The following is a 23,796-nucleotide window of genomic DNA, read 5'->3' on the forward strand; positions in this document are numbered from 1 at the left end:
AGGAAAACCCAAATAAATACATATAAGGTTTAAAAAAAATTACAACAACGCCTGAACCACACACTAACTATACAAACAATCAAACATAATTGTCAAATTAAAGAAGTACAAACTAGCAACCCGAGGCATCGCCGGGACCACAAGCTAGTTAAGATATAAAGAATTGCATAAAACCTTTGAGATCCAAGATAATGAAAATTTCTAAATGATGAATGTAAATTGAATAATAAATAAATAAACATATACAATTGAAAAAAAAAATCTTATTTATGGTAAACAGATGTGGTATAATTGTCCAATTGATAGAACATTGGTAATAAAAGTTAAAGTTCTCATATAAAGGTTAAAATTTGATCTAAATATTTATACGTGGATCATTTCATCATCCATGTGATACCATTATCATTTTTTTTTTTTTTTTGACAGCTGGGAAACAAGTCTTATTAATAAAAGACCCTTACACCCCCACTACATCTGGTATGTACTTCCAGTTTGTGGGAGTGGACTCGATACTAGACGATTAAAAACATTGAAACACAGAGTTAGACACAAATGACTCGACGTCGTGGACATAGAATTACAATAATAACTACTAAAAGACGCAAATTTCTTTCTTGGGTGGCTTGGGGAGTCAAACATAGGGTGGTTAACGAACTTCCTCTTCTTACCAACTTGGGACCTGCAGACATAAGCAAAATTAGCAAGGGAAACCCGGGGGTTGGGAGTCTCCCTATGAATAGCTGTCATCGGTCTGCTTGTCTTCCTTCTTCTCTTATCCTTCTAGTGAATTGTATTGCTTCTTCTTCCTGTTTTCAAGCTCTTTCTCCTTGTACTGATCTCGGTTGTGGAAGGAACTCTGAGTCTACTGGTGGCTAAGGTGATAGGATTGGTGGAAAAATCGTCTTTTGTTGAGGAGAAAGTTCCTTCTTCTTCACTCGAGCTATCAATTCCTGAGGTTACGGTTGAACCTACCTCCGAACAGTAATCCTCCTTCTTCGAACACACCCCATCATGCACCTCTTCTTGATCTCTCCTGCTTTCTTTCAGGCTTACACTAATTTTGCTTGTAGTTTTCTCTTTTGGGTGTTTCACTGCATTCACAACCAGGTAAGAGCCTGACCTCACATCATAGTAATGGATAGGTTTTCCTCGAGCCATCATTTTGTAATCCTTTTTGGAGATCGATAAAAAGGAACCCTGCCTCCTATGTCGGTTTCGAAACAGATACTTGGGCTTCGCATGATCGGCACTCAGGTCGTACTTCAAAGAATCATTTGCATGATTCACAAAGGATCCATTTGAGGGATCCCTAATCTTGTTACAAAAACGAACACTTGTCACATCCTCCTCGTGAACATGGGAAGTCATATCCATATCCTCCGAAATACAACTCTTAGACCCACTTCTAATGTCGCACTGATCTCTTTCATTGTCCATGTTTGATATGTTCTCGACTTGGAAAACCCTTTGATTAAACTTCATGGGGGAAGGTAGAACAGATCCAAGACCTATTGGAGCGTTGAAATCTTCAGCTACCGAGCCATGATTAGACGAAGAAACCAACTCCACGGAAGACTTTACCCGTTTTCCTTTCCTATCCTCTAGGATTTGTGGTAGTCTAGAGTTATTCTTCCCTTTTGGTTGCAAGTCTATCGCTTTGGCTATAGAGTTCAATTCACACACAACATCAACATTTTGAGGCTCATATTCGGCAGCATGAGTTAGATCTTTCTTTGCCTCCTCTAGATTATTCATGCCCTTTGAGCACAATGCTCTTCTATATAAAGCTTTCACATTTGCAGGATAAAAATTCAACACAATTGAGCATAACTCCCTTCCTTGAGCAAATAAATTAAGCTTGAAAGCACACAGAGCAAGATTGAGGTTGAGACTAATGGCAAGATCAAAGAATCTAGAATTCTGCTCTTCATTTTCAATTAAAGCAAAACACAAGAGTTTCGTAGCTTTATCATACATAGACAAGGCTTCATCATACAGATTTTTCTTAAACAAAAGGTTACCCTCTTCTTTCATATTAACACACATTTGCAAAAGATCGTCGGGTTCCCCAAATTGCATCATAAAGTTCAAAATATCAGATAACTCCTCTCCAACCCCATCATCATCTAGATGAAAACCAATTAACGCAGCTTGAAGACCCATAGGATCCATAATTACTCTAAAGTTCTAAACTTACAACCCCAAGCAAAGAAACCCCAAAAGACACAAAACAAGCTAAGGACAACCAACAATCAAAAAAAGGAAAGAAAAATACTTCAAACTATGTACACAAGGTAGGATACCAGCTAGTACCTCATAGAAAAACGCTCGTGAGAGCGGATAGTAAACGCTCGTGATACCATTATCATGACACAAGAGTACAAGAGTAGCACATATAATATATTCCCTATAAGGTTTAATTATATTATAAATTTTATTGTATTTATTTTTTACTTTAGCCATTTTTTTAGCTGACACGCTTTTGGTTTTGCACTATTCACAAATTATTCTTTAAAAGCTACGACAAAACATAGTCATGTGATATCTTGTTTGAATTGCCTTAATGTAAATTTCATTAATATCCGCTTTTTATAAGTTGGCAATACTGATAATTAGATTTATTAATCGTTAAATTCTGCGTTGACAAGTGATAAAAAGTATCAACTAAAAAACCAAAGGCAATGTTTAATTTCTATAATTTTCTTTATCTTTCCTTGAGAAATGAGAACCCTTATATTTTTTAAAGTGTTTTATCCCTGAAATAAGTATAATTTGTTAATTTCCTCTATCATACTCCTCCTTCCTCTCCAAAACCCTAGCCTCCATTATTGAATTTTGAAGAGGCTTCCATTGGTTTTAACCGGTGGAAAGCCCTAATCCTTGTTTCTTTAAAGTTTTTTTAATGCTTCCTTCTTTTGGAAGGAACTTTTCTCCCTCAAAAGAAAGGGATCCCGATTTCCTTCGAAAGACAAGAAGACAAGGGTTTTTCGACCTTCTTTGAAAGGCAAGAGAGAAAATTCTTAGTTTTGAATCCATGATATTAGATATAATGGATTGTCGCAAAATTAATTCGTTGGTAAAAAAGTTATCAAGTTTTCGAATGCATACAGATGAATCATAAGAAAAACATTCTCACGACTACAAAGGATCGTTAGATTGTCTCTCCAACAAAGCTGTGTATTCCAGCGATATAAGCAGGAGATGTTCCACAATGCAAGATCTATACGACAATCTTTGGTTGAAGGAAAATTTTATTTGATTCAATATATTATGTATTTGTTAATGTCGAATCTCTATTGTAGATATCATATGACTTTTAATTAATGAAATATTTTTGCTATTAAAAAAAATGGAGAATTTGTTATATACACCCAGGGGTACCGTACTTCCAACTAACCTAAGGTTAGTTTTTGCTCTTCATTTGATGATAAAATGAAAAACTATCATCATAATGAAAACAAATACTAATGAATGTACGATATACCCGAGTAAAGGGCTGTACAGAGTGCGGTTTAGACCAGACCAAACCGCAAACCAAACCGCATTTTTGCGGTTTGATCTGGTTTGCAGTTTGAAATTTGCGGTTTGGTTTTTTATTTTGCCAAACCGTATTATTGCGGTTTGGTTTGGGTTTTTCAAAAATACAAAACCAAACCAAACCGCAAACCGCAATTACACGGTTTATGGTTTAAACTGCAAACCACATTTATATAAAATACAATAATATACGAACTATATAGTTGACGTAATTTATAAAAATAAAAGGAAAAATGGAAAAGAAAAATCCAACCTTTGCACTTTTTCCTTACAAAAATCCAACCTTCATTTTATTCCGCAAAAATCCAACCTTTATACCTCTCTTTCTTCAACAGGTCCATTTTACTTGTGACCTGATAAACAGGTTAAAAAAGTTTTTTTTTTATATATATATATTTTTTTTTGCATTTTCCCTTCTCACTCCTATTCTTTCTCACTCCTCTCACCTCATCCACTGAAACCACCAACCCCACCTTCTCCACCACCACTCGTCACCGCCGTTTCACCTCTCCTCCCCTCCCTCACTCTCATCCTCCCTCTCTATCTCTCTCTCACCTATTCTTCCATGGATCAGCCCTCACCCTCGGCTACAGGGGGCTTGCGAATCCAAGAAATCCGAGGGTTTGGGAGCCGCATCTGGGTTCGTGGAGGGGTAAGGCTTGCGAAGGGTGGTTTTTCGGGGATGTTTCAGGTAGGGAGGGTTTCGGGTAGGAAGGTTTTTAGGGGCTAGGTTTCAGGGAGGGTTTCGGGTTTTTAGGGGCTAGGTTTCAGGGAGGGTTTCGGGTTTTTTAGGGGCTAGGTTTCAGGGAATCGATGGTGGGTTTATAGGGGCTAGGTTTCTGGGAGGTGTAGTGGCTGGTGGGCGGTTTGCGGGGCTTGGGTTTGGAGTTGGTGGCTGGGCGGTTTGCGAGGCTTGGGTTTGGAGTTGGTGGCTGGGCGGTTTGTGGGGCTTGGGTTTGGAGTTGGTGGCTGGGTGTGTGTGTCGGTGGTAGGGGAAGGTGGTGGTGGTGTGCGTTGGGTTTTGGTGGGCGCGCAAGGGAGGGAGGGGGAGAAGGAGTGGTGGCAGGGGAAGGTGGTGGTGGTGGATAGGGATTTCTGATTTTTTTTTTTTTTTAATTATTTTTATTTTTTAATAAGTAAAAAAATAATTAACCTATTAATAGCTGACACGTGGCATATGACTTACAAAAATCAGTCATCAACAGGTAATGGACCTGTTGAAGAAAGAGGGGTATAAAGGTTGGATTTTTGAGGAATAAAATGAAGGTTGGATTTTTGTAAGGAAAAAGTGCAAAGGTTGAATTTTTCTTTTCCATTTTTCCTTAATAAAAATCTTTTTACTTTAATAAAAGTTAAAATAATAAACTAGGTTTATTAGTTTACTAGTTTTGTGCCCGTGCGATGCCCGGTTTGTTTATTGAATTTTATAAGATATATTGTGAAGTATATTATTTTACTTGATTATAATATATTATAAACAATGGATGAAGTACATTTTGAACTAATTCCTTCGCTCCAGAAAAATATTATGATACAAAAATTAAATTTATACGAAGTATGATAATTTATGAGAGTTATAATCTAATTATTTTTTGAATAAATTATAATTCAATTTGCACATATGAAATATAGGTACTTTGTCAAAAATAAAACTCTAAATTAACAACTTTAAGGGCTTGTTTGGCATCGATTTTGGTTTTCAGTTTTCTTTTTTTTGAAAACCAAAAACAGGAAACAAGAAAAAGGTGTTTCTACTTTTCTGTTGTCAGTTTTCAAAATTATCATAATTTTAATAAGTTTATATAATTTTTGATTCATTATGGGACTCATCATATACTTTTAGAAAACAAAAAACCAAAAAACAGAAAACCACATCAATGCCAAACGAACCCTTATTCTAATTCTATCCAAATTTGATTGAAAATAAAATTATAAACTAACTTTTTTAATCCTACAAATTGAATTCTATATAACTCTATTCCACGTGGCACAACACTTGGTGAAAAGTTAGAACGCCAAGTGTCGCTGCTTCGTCGCCTGGCTAAAAGTTTAGCTTTATATATTAGTTATATGATATGATATAACTCTATTCCACGTGGCACTACTAGACTACTACTGAAGGTTTGAAGTTACAAAATAAGAAAACATAGCATGATCCACTTTCTCCTATTTCTAATTGGTATTATTTTTATTTTTTTTTGCTATTTTTTTTTAGGGAATGTATGCTTAGCTTACTGCTTAATTTTTCTTGTTTTATTTTGGGAAAAAGTAAAATTTTACAAAGAAGTATAGGATTTGGGGGTTTTTACGGAATAATTTAGTGGGTATGCTTAATTGCATGTTTGATGGTTTGTAGTTTAATTTGCTGTACAAATTTTCAATTATATGTTAGATTCTCAACTAATTTGTTATATGAATGCTTAATTATATGTTAGATGAAAGACATATTGTTGATTGCTGTATGTTGCTGTTCAGTTTAATAAATTTGAGCAGGTGTTTTTTTTTTTTTTTTTTTTCTTTCAAAATTGCAGTTAAAACACAAACCGCACAATTGCGGTTTGGTGTGCGGTTTGGTTACGAATGCGGTTTGCTGCGGTTTCACCCTCAAAGCAAACCGCACCAAACCAAACCGTGTGCAGCCCTACCCGAGTATATATATAACAACCTCTTTGAAATAGGAGACCTTTACGCCCATGCATCTTTCTGATTAAAAAACAAAAAAAAAAAATGTATTTAAGTAGATTAATAAAATAAAAAAAAAAAAAAAAAAAAAACCCATTCCTTCTAACAGTTCTAAGCTCACATTACAATGTATAGGACTAAGGAGATTAAACCGTCAATGACCAGTTTTAATGAAAAACTTTAAAGATCATGATACTTATTCACTAGGACTTTATTTACAGTGACAAGGAATTTACAGCACCCAAGCTGAATTCACCCAAATCAGAAACCATACAAGATCATCATAAATTTGAATCAAGTAAATCAAAGAAATGAAAGAATTTTAACCAATAATGAACAATTGACCACAATATTCACACAATGAAGACATCAGTAAAGCTTGATCCTCGTTTGTATTGAGCTGCGACAGATCGGACAATTCAAAAGATCTTGCCCACATTCAGCGCATGTCTGCCAATAACATGTATAAAATCAATCACATTCACATTCACATTCACATTCACATTCACATTCACACCTGGGAAGGGAAATCATTAACGAAGTATAAAAGTTCATGTTTAAAATCTACCTGGTGTCCACAGCCAAAAGCCATGTCCTTGTTATTAGTAAAGCAAATAGGGCACAACTGTTCAAGAGCATCAGAAAACAATGGTTAGCTCATTGATTAATCAAACACGAAAGTAATTCTTAAGACAGCAGAACTGATTAAGTAATCAAATAGCCACCCAATTCTGATACCTCAGATTAGTTAGTATTCAAAAATAAAGGCAGGCTATCGACCTAAGCAAGATTTGTCAACAATAATGATAGTTGTGCAATAGAAAAGAAAGGCAAGGAAATGAGTTTAACAAAAAAAATAAAAATAGAATACCATACATATACTAATAGAGATGAGATGCTAAAAAATCATACTAGATAGTTGATACAGCTTAGACAGGACAAAAATTTCACCAAGGAAAGAGGTAGATAATGGAGTAGTATTATTAAGATTGACGTTAAATTTGTCATGAATTACGGAAAGAAAGATACTGATAAGGTCATGCATATCTAATAATAAGTACTGAATAAGTATAAGCAGGCAATATTCAAACAGTAAATACCAGATTGTCATATGCAGAGCTCGCAGCAGGTGGGCTTGTATCGTAGGTAGAAGTAGGCGCAGTTGGAGCTGTACCAACATGTCTAGGGGTGTCATAATAGGCAGGTGCACTTGATTCAAAGCTTGTTGAAGGAGAAGGTTTTTGATAGTTGAAAGATGATGCATTGCCAAATGATCGTGCATTCTGCAAAGGTGGAGGTAGAGGGACTCTTTCTGGAGATGCTCCTCTACGCCTACTGCATTAATATTAAAAAATATCAATCAATCACACAGTGTCATACTTTTAGTAGTGTTTCCTCAGAGAAAAAAAAAAAAAAAAAAAAAAAAAAAAAAAAAAAAAAAGAGCCGTCAGTAGTGCCCATAATTAGAAATTGAGAGTAGTTACCCCAATAGATTAAGCGCCATTGTTGCTTTATACTGAGAAGGAATCTCCATCAGTGCTGATAGAGCAAATTCTGTTTCCTTTCGAGTTTGATGGGTATTCTTTGCCATTATTTCAGTGAAATTCACAAACTGAGATTACAGAAAAATATTAAAAACATGGTACTGAAAAGTTCTCAAGAATTCCAAAATCTTTCATGAATAGGAAAGACAACTGGGATACTAAGGCAATCACCTGAAAGTTATCGAAATCCCTTGCAGGTATGTTATCATCAAATTCTTTCATCATGTCCCACGGTCCATCCCCCACCCCAACAACAACAATTGAAAGAGGATACTTGCTGTCATAATCACCATAACAATCATTAAAAACATAACTTAAAGATTTGACAGAGAAACAGGAGATGAAAATTGAAACTAGAGATGGAGAGATAGTTCAAAATTCAACCTTGCTTTCACAATCGCATCAACTGTCTTCTGCTCCTGCGGACTTAGTCTACCATGCTCCGTATCAATACTCCTAGTAACCTACAGAAACAAACCTCTTACCTATAGCTTCAAATTAAAAAGCAAACTGATCTTTCAGTTTGTATTTAAATATTCCATAATTTTATTCACAAAAAAACAATATTATTTCAAAAGGCAATAAGAGCATCAAAGGTTTCTTCTTATTGGTCAAATTAGCCACGCCATGAATGTATCAACACATCTCTTTCAAAGTTTCAAGAGGACTTTACAGGATGCTTAACAAATTGAGATGATACACATAATGACATTATACGCTTTTTTATGATGACAGTGCCCACTTAGTTTTATATGTAAGCTATTTTATGGTAAAAAATTTCATTAGCAACATATTTAACCCCACAGGTCACGGCAGCTTCAGAGTCAGTCTATAAAACTATACAAAAATATACTGCTCTCCAGTCAAATTAATCTCACTTTTTAGACATAGTTCTAAGCTATATCTGATTCACCAACTTAGTTTTCTAGAGAAACTTTATAAATAGCCCTAGGCTAAGAAAAGTATTGTGTTCTCCCATTGCAATAAGTAAGTTCCTTCAGGTTTTGGGACAAATATAAAACATATTACACTCAAAACAGATTGTTAAATTTAGTTTGGTAATTGAAAATATGAATATCTAAAGAAAATGATGAGAATTATCAAGTAACATGGGACATTACCATACTCAAGTGCACCTAAAGCCTAACACAGATGGCTCCTCCTTGTCAATAACTTCTTCAAACTTCAAAGATAAGAGTTTCTAAACCTATGCTACATCTGACCCAAATCAAGAAATTTGTGAAGTCATGTGGTTGTAAGTAATGGAAACCGGAGAGTATACAGTGTCAAACCTTCCAAATCTATCTAGATCATGTTAGGTCATATTGCATTACGGCCCTAGGGGAGATGAATTGGGTACCATACACCAAGAGCAATGCGGTTCATTTGTCAACATAACATTTTAGCCCATTAATAATCAAATAGCTACTACAGATCTTATAGTGCAAAAAACAGAAGCTCAAAAGAATTGATCAACCCACACTTCAAATTAAAAAGGGAGCAAATACCTGCCCATCTGCAATTATGAGTAAAACATGGTATTGTCCTCCACTCTGCTCAACAATTGTCATGGCCATCTCAATTACAGGAGCAAACGACGTAGGTCCTGCCAAATCAAGATATAGGGAACCATTAAATTTATCATGAAAAATCAAACAATAAAAGGAAAAGGAGCCAAATGAGAGTGAGACCGGGAACAACATCAAATTAAATAATAAACCTGCAAGTCGTAAATGGGGAACAATTTCTCTGTACCGGGATAAGACTTCCTGAAATCCATTACAAACTCTTTCATCTGAGTAGAAACTAAAGACATCTTGATCGTGTGTTGATGCTGTCAAAACATGATGCACTTTGTTGATTAACAAAACAAGGAACTTAAGACCATAACTCAAGATGGCACAAGAAAGAAAACAACAAAATTAAAGAAATGCAAATACCATCTCCAAAACCATAACATGGAATTAAATTATCATCATCGAAAGCAGCCAGTGTCTTTCCAATTATAGATATTGCTTGTTCATAAGGGTTTAGTCCACTCCCAGTATGATGCAAACTTTGGTTGTTGAATGATCTTTTACCTGACAGTGAGTCAAAGTTAAAAATGTAAGAAAAAGAGAAAGAAACCTATGACGATTTCTCAGGAAGCAAGCAGCACTGTTGAATCAAAAAAATACCAGTCCACTCATTGCTTTTTGTTAAATCAATACCCACAATGAGATTAGAGGACTCAAGGCCAGCACGAGCCAGTGCTTGAGTCACCTGCAATTGATTACAACAACACAGCCTTAGTCCCAAAAGGACTGCAATTGTTTACATTAAAACAAAAACACAACTCACTTGGATATCTGCTCTCTACCTTCCTTTCAAAAACTTGGTAGGTGAGTATGGGGCGGAGGAGAGAAAGTGAGGAAAAAAAAAAAAAACCTTGTGAAAAATAATGTATACATGTTTTTTGAGAGATATACAAGTTAATTGAAGTAGGAGATGAATTTTGACTTTTGGTTTCAACAGAATCATCAATTAAACATCACACTAGCACAGTATTTAAAGGAAGAACCTATGCAACAAGCTTCAGTTGATATTCTTGGAAGACCAAAATAAACATCAAATAGATTTACAAAGATAGAAAAAAAAAAGGATCAATAAAACATCTTAACTTGGCAATACAGCATTACACTCACATACTGGTCTTCTGTTATAACAGATAATGCGATATACTTCAAATATAACAAGCAACTTCTTATTCAAATTTTTAGTAATGGTATCTATTGAATTTTCTACGGGTCGAGAGAGGGATAGAGAACAAACAACCATAATAATATAAAAAATGTTTACAAACTAAGAAAAATAACCTTTAGTAGGTTCATCCTTAAGAAAAAGGCAGAAGGCCTCTTTCCTTGCTCTCTTCACTCCCCATTTCTCATTTTATATCCCACTCTATATTGACTGCCAAATATTGCAATTATTAAAAGTATAAGATGTTTTTCCTTAGAACTTTCACCCCTTAACCTTACTAATTCAAACAAGGGCAATGTGTCGAATAACCATTGCTCATGTTAACCATATATTAAGTAACCCTACATAAGGCTCAGTTTGATTCAACTACTTTTGTTCTTACGTTGAAATGGACGTGGGCTAGGTGATATAAGTTAATAAGTAGGGATGCTAACAGATCAAAAACTACTGGCCTGGTGAACTACTTAATTCTCGGTTAGTGCTTGGCACTAGGGTTCAACTCGAGTTCGGGTGTGGTTCGATATTTTCACAAGATAAGATTTATCTTTGGTTTTGCTCAAAAACTCGTATATAGGCTCGATTTTTAATAAGTTTTATTAATAAGTTTATAACATAAGATATTCTACTCACATTTGGGCCTTGGGGACTAAAATAGCCGGCAAATTTAAAAACAATTCATATTGTTAAGTCTCGCCCTCATCGTTTGTAATGGTAAAATTCCTTTACTCATTTCCACTAACAAAAAATTCTTTACTTCACACTTCCTCTAATTGACGATTTTTACAAAGATTTAAGATCAAGCTGCCAACATTAAGACAAAAGCCCCTTAAAGCGACCAGATATCCAGGGAGGAACCTACAGCTCTCTAACTCCAAAACCAACCACCACTTCAAGCCAATTGGGTCTTATTAAGTTATAACGATAAGAGTAAAAGGTAAAGAGAGTGAATTTGCTCGTTTTCAGCAACTTTATGCAAATGAGCAAATGATTTGATGCTCGATTAAAGCAAATATGACAACTAAGGTACAACTGATTTTATGATTATAATCGCCCTAGTTCCAAGTTTGTGGACACAGCAAGTATTTATTTTTTGTCACTTAAATTTTCAGCAAATTTAAATTGTAAATCAATGCTAATATAAACTATGAAAGACCAAGAAAAAAGGGAAATTTTGATAAGAACACGTTAGAACTAGATACAACATTTGATGATCGAGCCTTGAATCGAATTGAGCTCAGTTTCAAGCTCAAGCCGAGTAATAAGCCTCGCTCGGTCTCGGCTTCACTTGTTAAATCCCTAGGCTAATCCAATAATTTCCTCTAGTATTTTTTCCTCCTTTATAAGTGATTTGATAGATTAAAAAAATAAAAGATAATTAAAATAAAAACTACATACTATTCCCTACATTCAAAGGCACCATTCGGCTATTGGCAACTAATAAAAGAGATAATATTGATCATAATTTAATTGTAGAAACATGACCTAGCTACTATTAATACCCTCTTTCTCTCTCACCTCTATACTAAAATGAGAAGATTAAGGGAGGGGAAAGGTAATTGCTTGGCAAAAATAGAGCAACTATAGTGGTTGCTTAGCTGAAATGTGGAGGGAATAAAGAGATAAATAGTAGTAATGGTGGTTATGGTGATAGTAATGGAGTGGTTTTTCAATTACTGGCTGCTAATTAAGTTTTTCCTCATTTAGGCAGTTACACTTACAACAATGGTAATGAGAAAAAAGAGGATGTTAAGGATCATGGTTAGTGTTTGAGAAAAAAGTAACCTAAATTCCTAATAAAAGATACCAAAAGAAACACTTTTTTTACAAAAATCTTAATTTAACACATCTAGAGTCTTAAATTCAAAGTTATGAAAGGATCAGATGCAAGAATGGGTTATTGGATTCAGAGGTGGTCTCAATGTGCATTTATCTATTGATCAGATTCGGATTGTGTAAAGTCTAACCTAACCCTGAGATATTGCCTTTCCTATACCACCATGTCTAAACCATTATCTCCAAAAAGTTATAATGTTGCACTATTCTATTATACACACCACAACAGCCAAAAAATGGGTGATCGATATAGCACAACACAAGTTCTAAAATCAAAACCTACATCGCTGACGTTTTATGGCACTACAAAACTTGCTTTAGCCTATTGCAGGGACAACAGTGGTTCCATTCTGCCCATGTAACCAAGCCACAGAGGGACAACAGGAGGACATGAGGCAATGATGCCACCAATCAAGAAGTCAATATTCCAAGTACTGCCTGATTACACTTGACAAAGTTCATTAGAGAAGCAATAACCTACCCTAAACAATAAACATAAACCCTAGTTAATTGCTCTTACCTTTCCTTGCACCCTATTGACTAAGTCCTATTTTAAAACTCTTATTTTGGAAACAAACAATTTATAACTCCCATGACTAAGCAATTGGACCCCTAACAAGCAAACAGACTAAGGACCTGTTAACACTATTAATAACTCCCATGAATATAAATTATTTTTACCAACTAAAACTTATTATTACTAGTTTTTACGGACTAACACTTATTGCGAAGAGAACAGGCCTAATACAACTTCAAAAAAAATCAAAATAAAGTACACCAATAGCCTTAAAAATATACACTAATAGTAATACAATACATACTTTATACAATATTAATTTACAAAAGCAATGAACCAGTGGGAAAAGGGAGTTACTGCAATACCTCATCTAATGATTTGTACTCATCAGCAATCCTAGAGTACATCCTCTCAAACCTCTTCTTATGTTCATGGGTCGGACCAGCACCACCATAGCTCGACGACGAAGTCAAAGGAGGTGCAGCCGCTGGTGGGTAAGGCTGTTGGGTATTATAATGTTGAAATTGACACTCAGGAGGTGCATAATATGGTGCTGAATATCCTGCTGGTTGATTCTCATACTGATTCCATTGGGTTGATGAAGATGTTGACCTCCTATATTCAGATTTTGAACTACTTCCACCCATTTTTTTTACTCAAAATTACCACTGATAATGTCAAAAAAATTGATTAGCAACAATTTATAAAAGATGGGTTATTTTGAATTATATTGTTTTCACATAAATTTTGAAATATACGGAGTAATATCTTATCTTTCTATATTAATATCTAAAATTACTTTTTTTTTTTTTTTTTTTTTTTTTTACAATATCTAAAATTACTTATATTTTGATATGTATCTTATTAAACAAGAAAATTTTAAATATACCAGAATTAGATAAGGATGCAAATTCTAAAAAATACCCAAAAGAATGACCAAAAAAGTAAATTAAAAGGCGGCTAAAAAAAACAAAACTTCTACAAGCAATTGAAGTCTTCTCATTTACGTTTCAGAATCTTACCTTTTTTTTAAGGAAAAAAAAAAAAAGTCAAGAAAAAAATTTAAACTTTGAAAAAAAAAAAAATTCAAGAAAAAGATGGGTCAAGAAAAACGGAAATAGATTGTGAAAAATATAAATTGCGACATTTTAAAGATCTGGGAAATTTCTACAACAAAAAAAAATCTGGGAAATTTCATCAGCGTAAATTTGGTTGAAATTGACGGTTTCAAAAAATATATAAAAATTGACTGAAAATATGAATATAATTGTAAGTAACGATTAGGAGAATTGTTGAAAGGGAAGAAGACGAACCTTGTCAAATTGAACCTTTATGGTGGCGGTTGAGGTGGAGGAGACGGAGAAAGAGAAGCCTATGTCTGACTTTACAAAAAGAGTAAAGGTCGAAGACAAATGAAATAAAGAGTATATACTTATTTTAAATAGGTGATAAAAATTAAACCAAAAAATTAAAAAGGTGACAAAAATTTAAAAAGGGCGACAAAAGTGACAATTATTTTAGACGAGAAAGGGGATAGAGAATTAAATTAGAATTTGCAGAAAGTGTCTAAGCTTTATTTTCTCTTAAAATAAAATTATTTGCTTGAGGTTTACCAGTAGACTTTTAAGACTTTTGAGGGTTTGTTCATAATTATTTAATTTCAGTTTAGTTTATTTCAGTTCATTTCAGGTTCAATCAGTTCAGTTCAGCCCCTAATTTCCCTCTCTCATAAAATATTTATTTTATCTCAGTTTAATTCAGCTCCAATCAGTTCAGTTCAATTTCGTTCAGCTCAGTTCATTAAATGTGAACAGGCCCTGAGTTAGATTCTACCACTTGGCTTTTAAATTTGTTGGTGGAAGAGGTATTTTAGGCCATATGGCTAGCATGTCAATTTTTAAACCAAAACCATTTAGCTACTCGAAATCAACCGATCCAAATACGAATCGCATCGATTAGAAATCTGATTTTTTGAAACCGAAAACCAACTTGCATCGTATTTTAGCAAACACGGAAACGAATCGATCCGAATAATGTTAAACTGTAAAATAATCTAACACATTACTGAACCGAAATGATATAAAACCGAACCATAATATAACTGTTAATTACCTGAAACCATTTAAACTGGGTTTAAAATCGTTACACCTAATCATTAACAAACCGCAACCTATTTGCACCGAACCGTTTTAAACCGAACCACTTACAAACTGAACCATTTATGAACCAAATCGCTTACAAACCGAATTGTTTACGAACCGCTTACTATAAAGGGAAGATTAAATTCATATTAAAATGAATTTTAAATGAAATCTAATTATGTAATCCCCCGTATTTTTAAATATTTTATAAATGAAAATTTATTCAGAAACCACCCGTTAAAAACTCTTTTTTGTCAAAAACCACCCGAAAAATTTTTTGTTGCCAAGGACCACCTATTATAAAAAAAATAGTTGTCAAACACCACTATGGGCTGAATTCCGGCATTGACTGGCCAACTCCGGCGTTGACCTAAGTCACGTGCCTTGCACGTGACTTTTAATGAACCCCCCCCCCCCTTTCCTTTTTTTTCCTTTTGAAAATTTCAGACTTCCCTCTATAATCTCTCTCGTCTTCCTTCTCTCTCCCCTCTCTGTTCTTTCTTCCTCTGTCAGCCATTAATACCTCTCAAAATTGCAGAACCGATTGGACATCATCCTTAATTGCGAAGGTAAAATCAAGTAATTACAAGTTGTTGGAACAGTGATTTCGTGGTTTAAAAGGTAAATTTTTTTCTACTTTTGCCCTAATTTGTACGGAGCTTTTTTCCTTCTTTTTGCTATTTTTGTTCTCTAGGTAAATTTATGATCAAGCTGAGTCATAATCAATGGGTAAAGGTACAAATGGCAAACGCAAGACACAATCAGATGCGGGGACCAAATGGGAGATAGTTCATAAAGCAAGGTACGATTTTCTGAGTATTAGTATGGGTTAATGGTGTATTTTATGGGTGATTTTAAACCTGAATTATGTCCTTGTACCACTAATTACGTGTGTTTACCACTAATTATTTGATTAATTTGAAAATTGGGCAAAGTGAACTGTTTGAATTGGTTTCATTAGTTGAAGCAATTAAATATTGTGAATTGTGTTGCTTTATTGGTATATGAAGCTATAATTTGATATTGTTAATTGTTGCATGTTGATTATTTAATTAGTAATCTAGTTATCCTTTATATAGTACTTGTAAATTGTAGTTAGTGTGATAATCTAATTATCCTTTATATGGTACTAGTTAATTGTAGTTAGTGTGATAATTTAAGTACTCTCTGTTGGTTTTTGTTGTTGTGTATCAGGTTTAATGGGCAAAAGTTTATAGGTGTGCCTAGGTATAGATTAAAAATTGGGGAAATGAACTTTAGACTGTATTATGGTGGGGTTTTTGTCACTAATAAGAAGAGTAGACAAACCACTTATGAACCAGGGCCTACTGGTTATCATGGACTTAGTTTACACCCAAATGTAGAGGAATGTTGTTACTTTGAGTTTGCCTACTGGATTAGGCAGGAGTTGAAGTATGAGGATGTTGGTGAGATTTGGTTTAGGAAAAAGAATTGTACTTTATTCACTAGGAGGAAGCAATTAGAGAGTGACAAAGAGATTCATGAGCTGTTGGAATCCCCTGAAAGTGATGGTTGGTACAACTTATATGTTGTACATCATGAGAGAGTGGATAATGTTGGGGGAGGGAAAAGCCAAGAGGAGGGGCCTGCTGACTGTGATGAGTAGGGTGAAGGTGAGTATTATAATGAGTATGAGGAATATGAGAATCTTGATAATGTTGAAGAGTGGCTTAACATGCACCAGCTGTTTGGTGTGAACAATAAAGGAAAGGGAAAAGCTGGTGAGTCAACCACTAGTAGAAAATAAGTGATGGGAAGCCCCAAATGGCAAGCGGTTTTTAAAATCCGCTTGCCATTCACTTTTTTTTTTAAATCCTGTAATTTTAAATGGCAAGCGGTTTTGGCGCGAACCGCTTGCCAATATATATAATGGCAAGCGGTTTGGGGTTGAACCGCTTGCCATTAGATATATTGGCAAGCGGTTCAACCCCAAACCGCTTTCCATTTAAAAAAAAAAAAAACCCTAAACGCGCATCACCTTCCCCTTCTTTTATTTCTCGAGCTCAGCTCTCTCTCTCCTCTTTCATTTCCGCCGAGTTCATCTTTCTCCTCCTTCATTTTTACTCCCGTTTTTCCTCTCTCTCCTCTTCTCTTCCCTAATTCGCCCCTTTCTTCTCTTTCAATTTCTCTTTGTTCTTTCTCATCTCCTTAAATTCGAGCCAAAACAAGGTAAATTCGAGCAAAATCGAACAAAACCCCAAGTAAAATCGAGCAAATTTCGAACAAGATCGAGCAAATTTCGAACAAGATCAAGCAAATTTGTGCATGTGTTGGTGTTCAAGTTTTTTAGGTCAAATTCGACCATGAAAACCCTAGATCTAGAGTTTTTATGGTCGAATTTGACCTTTAAAACCATAATTTCAAGCCCAAATCGGTTTTTTGTTGGTCATTGTGGTTAGATGGTATGTTTTTTAAGGTGGGTCGAATTTTTTTTGTCCAAATCGGCGTTTTCTAGTCGTCGTTTGGGTGGGGGTGTGGTCGTGGTGGGCGGGGGTTGTGGTTTGGGTTAGGGTCGTGGTGGCTGTTGTGGTTTGGGTTAGGGTCGTGGTGGGTGGCTGTTGTGGTTCGGATTAGGCTCGTGGTGAATGTTGTGGTTTGGGTTAGGGTCGTGGTGGGTGGGGGTTGTGGTTTGGGTTAGGGTCGTGGTGGGTAGGGGTTGTGGTTTGGGATTGGGTTTGGGTGGGGGTCTGGTCGTGGGTGGGGGTCTTCTTTTCTACTAGTGTTGTGGTGGCTGTTGTTGTGGGTGGTGGCTGGTGGTGTTTGGTGGCTGGTCGTATTTTTTTTTTGTTGGTGGTGTGGGGTGGTGGTTGGTGGCTGTTGTTGTTGTTGTTGTGGGTGGTGGCTGGTGGTGTTTGGTGGCTGTTGTTGTGGGTGGTGGCTGGTGGTGTAAATTAAATGATATTATAACAATTAATTAATAAAAATATTAATGTTTTTACATTTGGATTGATTATGTATCAATTTAATTGAAAAAAACCAATTTTTTTTATTTTATTTTATTTTTAATACCCCTAATGGGCAGCGGTTTGGCCCTTTCTTTACAATTGGCAAGCGGTTCAGAACCGCTTGCCATTTTAAAGGCCAATTGGCAAGCCCCCTAAAGGCATGCGGTTCAGAACCGCTTGCCATTAGGGGGTTTGAACCGCTTCCCATTATGTATTTTCTACTAGTGAACAAGTCAGAGGGCCCCACATGTTGCACAACCTAACCCTAGATCTGAAAATACACTCTCACTTATTTCTTCAACTACTAACCAACCTTGTAACCCTTCCTTTAGCCAAAAACAGCCACAAAAACATCCTTCTTCACGCATTAAAGGGAAAGCTACTGCTAGATCTAGAAAATGGCAAACTTGTGAGGATCTTGGGAATGCAGAGACTGTAGTTGAGGGGCCTTTAGGGAAGGAGCGGGAGGACTTTAGTGGTTCAGATGATGACAGTGATGTGGAATTAAGTGATGATGATTGGGAGGATCAAGAAGATGATGATTTGTTTGCAGCAAATGTTGATGAAACAATCAGTGAGAGAGTGACTAGAAGTCTAGGTGGTAGTCAGGCAGTGCAAGTATACCAGCCACAAACAGAGCAGGTCCCTGTTACAGAAGAGCCTGGTTTGGTGGACTTGGGCTTAGGTGATGATGTTGATTTATGTGAATCTGATGATGATGTTGAGAGCTTGCCAGACTCAGATGATGAGAGAGCGATACATTATCCAGTTTTCAACCCACAAGTGGACTTCAAGGACAAGATAAAGCTGAGTAAGGGGTTGAAATTCCTATCTGTATCCATACTTAGGAAGGCTTTGAGGTATCATGCAATTGAAAATGGATACAATTACTATTTTCTACATAATGACAATAAGAAAGTGACTGTGTTCTGTGTCAATAAGTGTGACTGTAACTGGAAGCATTCTAGGATTGTAAAGTGCAGTTGTGATAGCAAGAGAAAATGCAAGTTTAAAGTACATTGCAATAAAGTCAAAGGTGAGGCTACAATTCAGATCAGAACTATAAACTTGAGTCATGTGTATGGAAGACAACATGAAAACAACAAGGTTACTGCTCTGTATTTAGCTGAGAGATTTTTAGATGAATGGAGGGACTCACCTACTTGGAAGCTTAAGGACTTTATGCTTAGAGCTAGGAGAGTGACATGAGTTAGTCTTGGGTATTACAAATGTTATAGTTCTAGGCAAATAGCAATGAGAATGATTCATGGAGATGCTGCAGATTAGTATAGGAGGGTTTGGGACTATGCTGAAGCCATTAGACAATATAATCCTGGTAGTACAGCTGTGGTAAAGTGCATTGGAATAGAAAATCCACCCCCCCTATTTCAGAGAATGTACATATGTTTGCAGCCATGCAAAGAAGGTTTTATAGCTGGTTGTAGACCAATTTTGGGGGTGGATGGATGCCATTTAAGGGTTGCAGTTCCTGGGATTTGTTTGACAGTAGTGGGAACGGATGGAAACAACAATTTGTTTCCTGTTGCCTGGGCCATTGTTGAGAATGAAAACAGAGAGACCTAGGAGTGGTTTCTGGAGCTGCTTGTAAAGGACTTGGGGAGTGTGGCTCAGGATTTGACATGGGTGAGGCAAGGAGAAGAGTTTGTGACTTATATGTCTGACAGGCAAAAGATCAGTGAAACCTGCCCTATTGTAGACACCTAAAAATGTCTCCCCAAAACCAAACCCGATGATGAACAACCTTTCACCGTCACTATTGGTTGGGTTCAGTATTTAATCCCGAGAGTGCTTAAAAAATCGTATTTAATTAAATTCAATTTTTGAATAGTCCATGGGTCAGTCTTGATGTTTGGTCAAAGCATAGATTTTTTAATTTCAGCCCAAACCTTTTTTATTTTATTGTTTTATTATTTATTTTTGGCCCAAACCTTTTATTTATTTTATTTACTTATTTTCTTATTTTAGCCCAAATAACAATAAATCAGAAAAAGGCCCGAAATTATCAATCGACACTTAAAAAGCTGAACGAAATTAGGGTTAAAAATGAATTTAGACGGAAAAGCGGACTGAAAATTCCCGCGCCACGGCAGCTGTCCATCGTGTCACGGGAAACTTTCCCGTCTGACGGTGGGATTTCCCGTGACACGGGGATTTCTGTGTCCTTTCCGCGTAAACCCTTAACGCGTTTTCTCCCCCGTTTACTAAATATTTCCCGCGTCACACAAAATTTGCGCCGTGTCACGGGAATGTTTCCCGTATGACGGTGGGATTTCCCGTGTCACGGTACAGTTTGCCGTGTCGCGGGATACTTTTTTAGGGTTTTTATCATTTTAGGGTTTCGTGTGTTCCCTCAGCACATTTTCTCTATAAATACCCCCTCATTTCTGGTGTACGGGGCATCAATTAATTCTCTATTTTTCTCTCTTCTATGCTCTAGCCTAAACACTAGCCTACCCTTCTTCTTTCAAAATTCCTTCTTCAAGCACTCCCAGGAGTCCATACTTTACTCGTGGTTCTGTTCCTAAGCCAAGGCGTGAAAGTTACTCACTCGTTTATTATTTTGTAGTTGCAAACAAACAGAATCAAAGTAAGAATTATGTTCCTTTTATTTCTTTTATTTTTCTAACGATTTTATATTGTTAGAATTATTGTTAAATTGCTTCCAATATTAATGTTTATTCTATTATTATTTATTGATCACTATATTGCATGTTTAAAGGGAATATGTAATTGGAAATCACGCCTAATAAGATAATTTGGACAACCGGTTTAGGTTCCTTTTTAATCTTGTTGTTAATTCAAGTGATCACTAATATTTTAGAATTATGTGTTGCATTAATATTTAACCAATTTAGCATAATAATAGTTTGGAGCAAATTGAATTTTTTTTTTGTATGCCTTTGAGATCGCAGGAATCATTTTTCACTATAAGAATCGAGTAGAGGCCAATACGGGCGAATGTGACTCCATGACTCACTTCGTACAATCATCCCCGATCCTCCTTTCGTGGTTCCGAACCATATGGAGTTAGTAATATTATGGATTATGAATGGGGTGTAACCTTCACGGGTCAATCGTTGTTGCCTATCGTTGTCCCTTTATCGTGGTTGCCTTTTATGATTCGTGAGCGGTTTACAAGTTCCTTAAAAACTTGTTGGCGGCTCCCTACTTTATTTGTCCCTAATCGTTGTCCCTAATCGTAATGTCAATTCCCACTTCCTATGAGTGCCAAGCATATTCACACATGCTTTTAACGTAGGCGCACTTCGAGCGACGCCTACAATTTGGCGACTCCACTGGGGATGATTCTTGGTTATTTATCGATTTGAGTGATCGGTATTTAATTGAGATGAGTGGATGAGACTTGAAAGATTCTTGAAAAATATTCTTGTGATTTAATTGGCATTGTCACATATGCATATGCATTTTAGGTCACCTATTTTGCCACAATAGTACGTGTTCTACGTATGTGGCTAGCCCGGGGGATTTAAGCTCTATCAACTCGAAAACGCTCATGGCAATAAGGGTTCATCCGAGTTTTTAAATCCACCCAAACCATGGAGTCGAGTTCGATTTCATCACGAACTCGCGGAGCCGCCCGTTGGCATACACCCTCAAGGGAGGCTGCCTTGCTAACGCGTCCAAACTCTTAACCATGGTACCCTTTGACACCCAAAAGCTTGACCATAGTGGAACATAGATCTTGACTTTAGGTTGCGAACTTCATTGCATCATTCGTGACAATGTGATTATATGTGCTTTTTTTTACTTTTTATTTATTTATTTTTTATCAAACCCTTTTTTTATTATTAGAGTCGAGCCATAGATTTTTTTTAAAAAAATTTGAGTCATCCGGATTTTTATTCCCGTATACTGCACAAGAGTCAACTTGTTTTGGTCATAGCCGGAGTTATATAAAGAGTTACGTGTCGTGCCAGTAGGGATAATGTTAGTAATGATAAAGATTAACCCTTTCAAGAGATGAATTTTGGATGCTCATATTATATACATCATCGTTGTTTTTTCACTAGCTCATATGTAACATCGTATTTTTTTTTTGTTTATAATTTTAATTCAAAATATGAGTGTATAAGTTGGTTAATTTGGGGTTGAACTTAATAGCCAACAACGTAAGTTTGAAATAAATTTTTTAACCCGAACATTACATTTATTGCAAAAAATTAGGCAAAATATATTGGACCCGTTTTTGACACGGATCCGGATTCGGGTCTTCATTTTCTAGACCCAACGGATCCGGGTCGGATCTGGATCCTGTATACAAAAACGGATCTAGACCCGGGTCCATCCGGACCCGGTCCAGATCCGACCCGTTTCCATCCCTACGTGCCACCTATGGATCTGTAGCCCTGAGTTTTATCTCTCATTTGGAGTTGGTTTCGTCCCAATCAGAGTCACAGACACTACAAAAATAAAAGCTTTTTAGCAACTAAGTTTGGCAACAGATTTTTAAAATGTTGCTAAATAGCAACGAATCTAAATTTTTTCATTGCCTAATTAAAAGCGACATTTTATGCTTTAGCTTTTAATAAACAATGGCTACATATTTTTGATTTGTTGCTTTTTAAAACAAATTGTCTTACTAGTTGTTACTAGACGGCATCATATTTTTCTCTTGTTGCCAAATAGTAACAAACTATGACAACAAATATTTTATTTGTATTGATTTAGAAACAAACACATTCAATGAATTTTTGAATTGTTTCCATTAGAAACAAGTCTTCTAAATTATTGCTGCTAATTGATAACGCATTATTTTGTTTGTTGCCATTGGAAACGAGTTGTGTTACATATTGTTGCTTGTTAATTTATACGTAAGCTACTTTTTGCTGTAATGTATAAAATTATTTGTTGCTAAAATGACATCAAGACGGATTTCAATTTCGTCTCTAATTTAGAGACGGATTTTTGATTTTGTCCCTAATTTGGAGACAAAATTTTCAATTTCGTCTCTAATATTTTGTTCACTTATTATAAATTATATGCATAGAAGTAAACAAATAGTACTTGGTATAGTTGGTAAGAGATTCACCATCTGACTTTGAGGTCGCAAGTTCGACTCCTACCAAATGCGATTCTTGAGACTAGAGATTCAAAGAGCCTTATATGCAAAGTCGAGCCGAGTTGACCTAACCTGAGTGAGATTTCAAATTGGTAAAGGCCGAGATCGGGTTGAACCGAATTGCTAATAGGGATTGGGTTTTTGTCTCGTAGTGTTGATAGCAACCAATATGAATGATTTGTAGCTATTTTTATGAACCAACTTTAATAATTTGTTGCTATTTTTAGGAACCAACATTAATAATTTGTTGCTATTTTAGGAACTAACATTAATAATTTGTTGCTAATTTTAGCAACAACCAATGGTAATCTGTTGCCAAAGTTGGCAACGAATGCACCAAAAACAGCAACAATCATGGAAACTATATTTAAATTGATGCAATATTGCAACAAAATTGCTTTGCAACTGGTTTCCAAAATCCCATGGCAATAAGCCTTTTAGCAACAACAAATTTTTGTTTCCAACCCGTTGCTAAATAGAGTTGGCAACAGATTTTTGGTGAATAGCAACAAATTTTAGTTGATGCTATATTGATTTTTTTTTTTGTAGTGAGATCAAAAGTTATAACTGATATACTACAACCTGTCCAGTTTAGGTGTCTTTTTAGCTTCGACTTTATTTCTTTTTTTTTTTAAAAAAAAATTATATCTTTTCTTGTCAAGCTAGTCTTAGTCAAGTCCTTTAATCCGTGTAAACCGTATAACATAGGATTATAGATTTTTTATTTATTTTATTT

At 35.6% G+C, this 23,796-nt stretch overlaps 1 protein-coding gene across 1 annotated transcript; it reads right to left on the reverse strand.

The window, feature by feature from the left end:
• Positions 1 to 6,319: 6,319 nt before the first annotated feature.
• LOC145555577 (E3 ubiquitin-protein ligase RGLG2-like) lies at positions 6,320 to 14,271 on the reverse strand. Its single transcript, XM_081617317.1, has 12 exons — positions 14,166 to 14,271; positions 13,218 to 13,520; positions 9,941 to 10,025; positions 9,704 to 9,844; positions 9,484 to 9,597; positions 9,272 to 9,369; positions 8,148 to 8,227; positions 7,935 to 8,040; positions 7,704 to 7,831; positions 7,320 to 7,554; positions 6,788 to 6,844; positions 6,320 to 6,669 (listed from the first exon to the last, which is right to left on the reverse strand). Exons 2-12 carry the CDS (start codon positions 13,497 to 13,499, stop codon positions 6,589 to 6,591), a joined length of 1,407 nt encoding a protein of 468 aa, XP_081473443.1. The 5' UTR covers positions 13,500 to 13,520; positions 14,166 to 14,271; the 3' UTR covers positions 6,320 to 6,588.
• Between the last annotated feature and the right edge of the window lie 9,525 nt (positions 14,272 to 23,796).

This window comes from Chenopodium album, chromosome 1, assembly GCF_948465745.1.
Source record: "Chenopodium album chromosome 1, dcCheAlbu1.1, whole genome shotgun sequence".
In the NCBI taxonomy this organism is placed as follows: Eukaryota; Viridiplantae; Streptophyta; class Magnoliopsida; order Caryophyllales; family Amaranthaceae; genus Chenopodium; species Chenopodium album.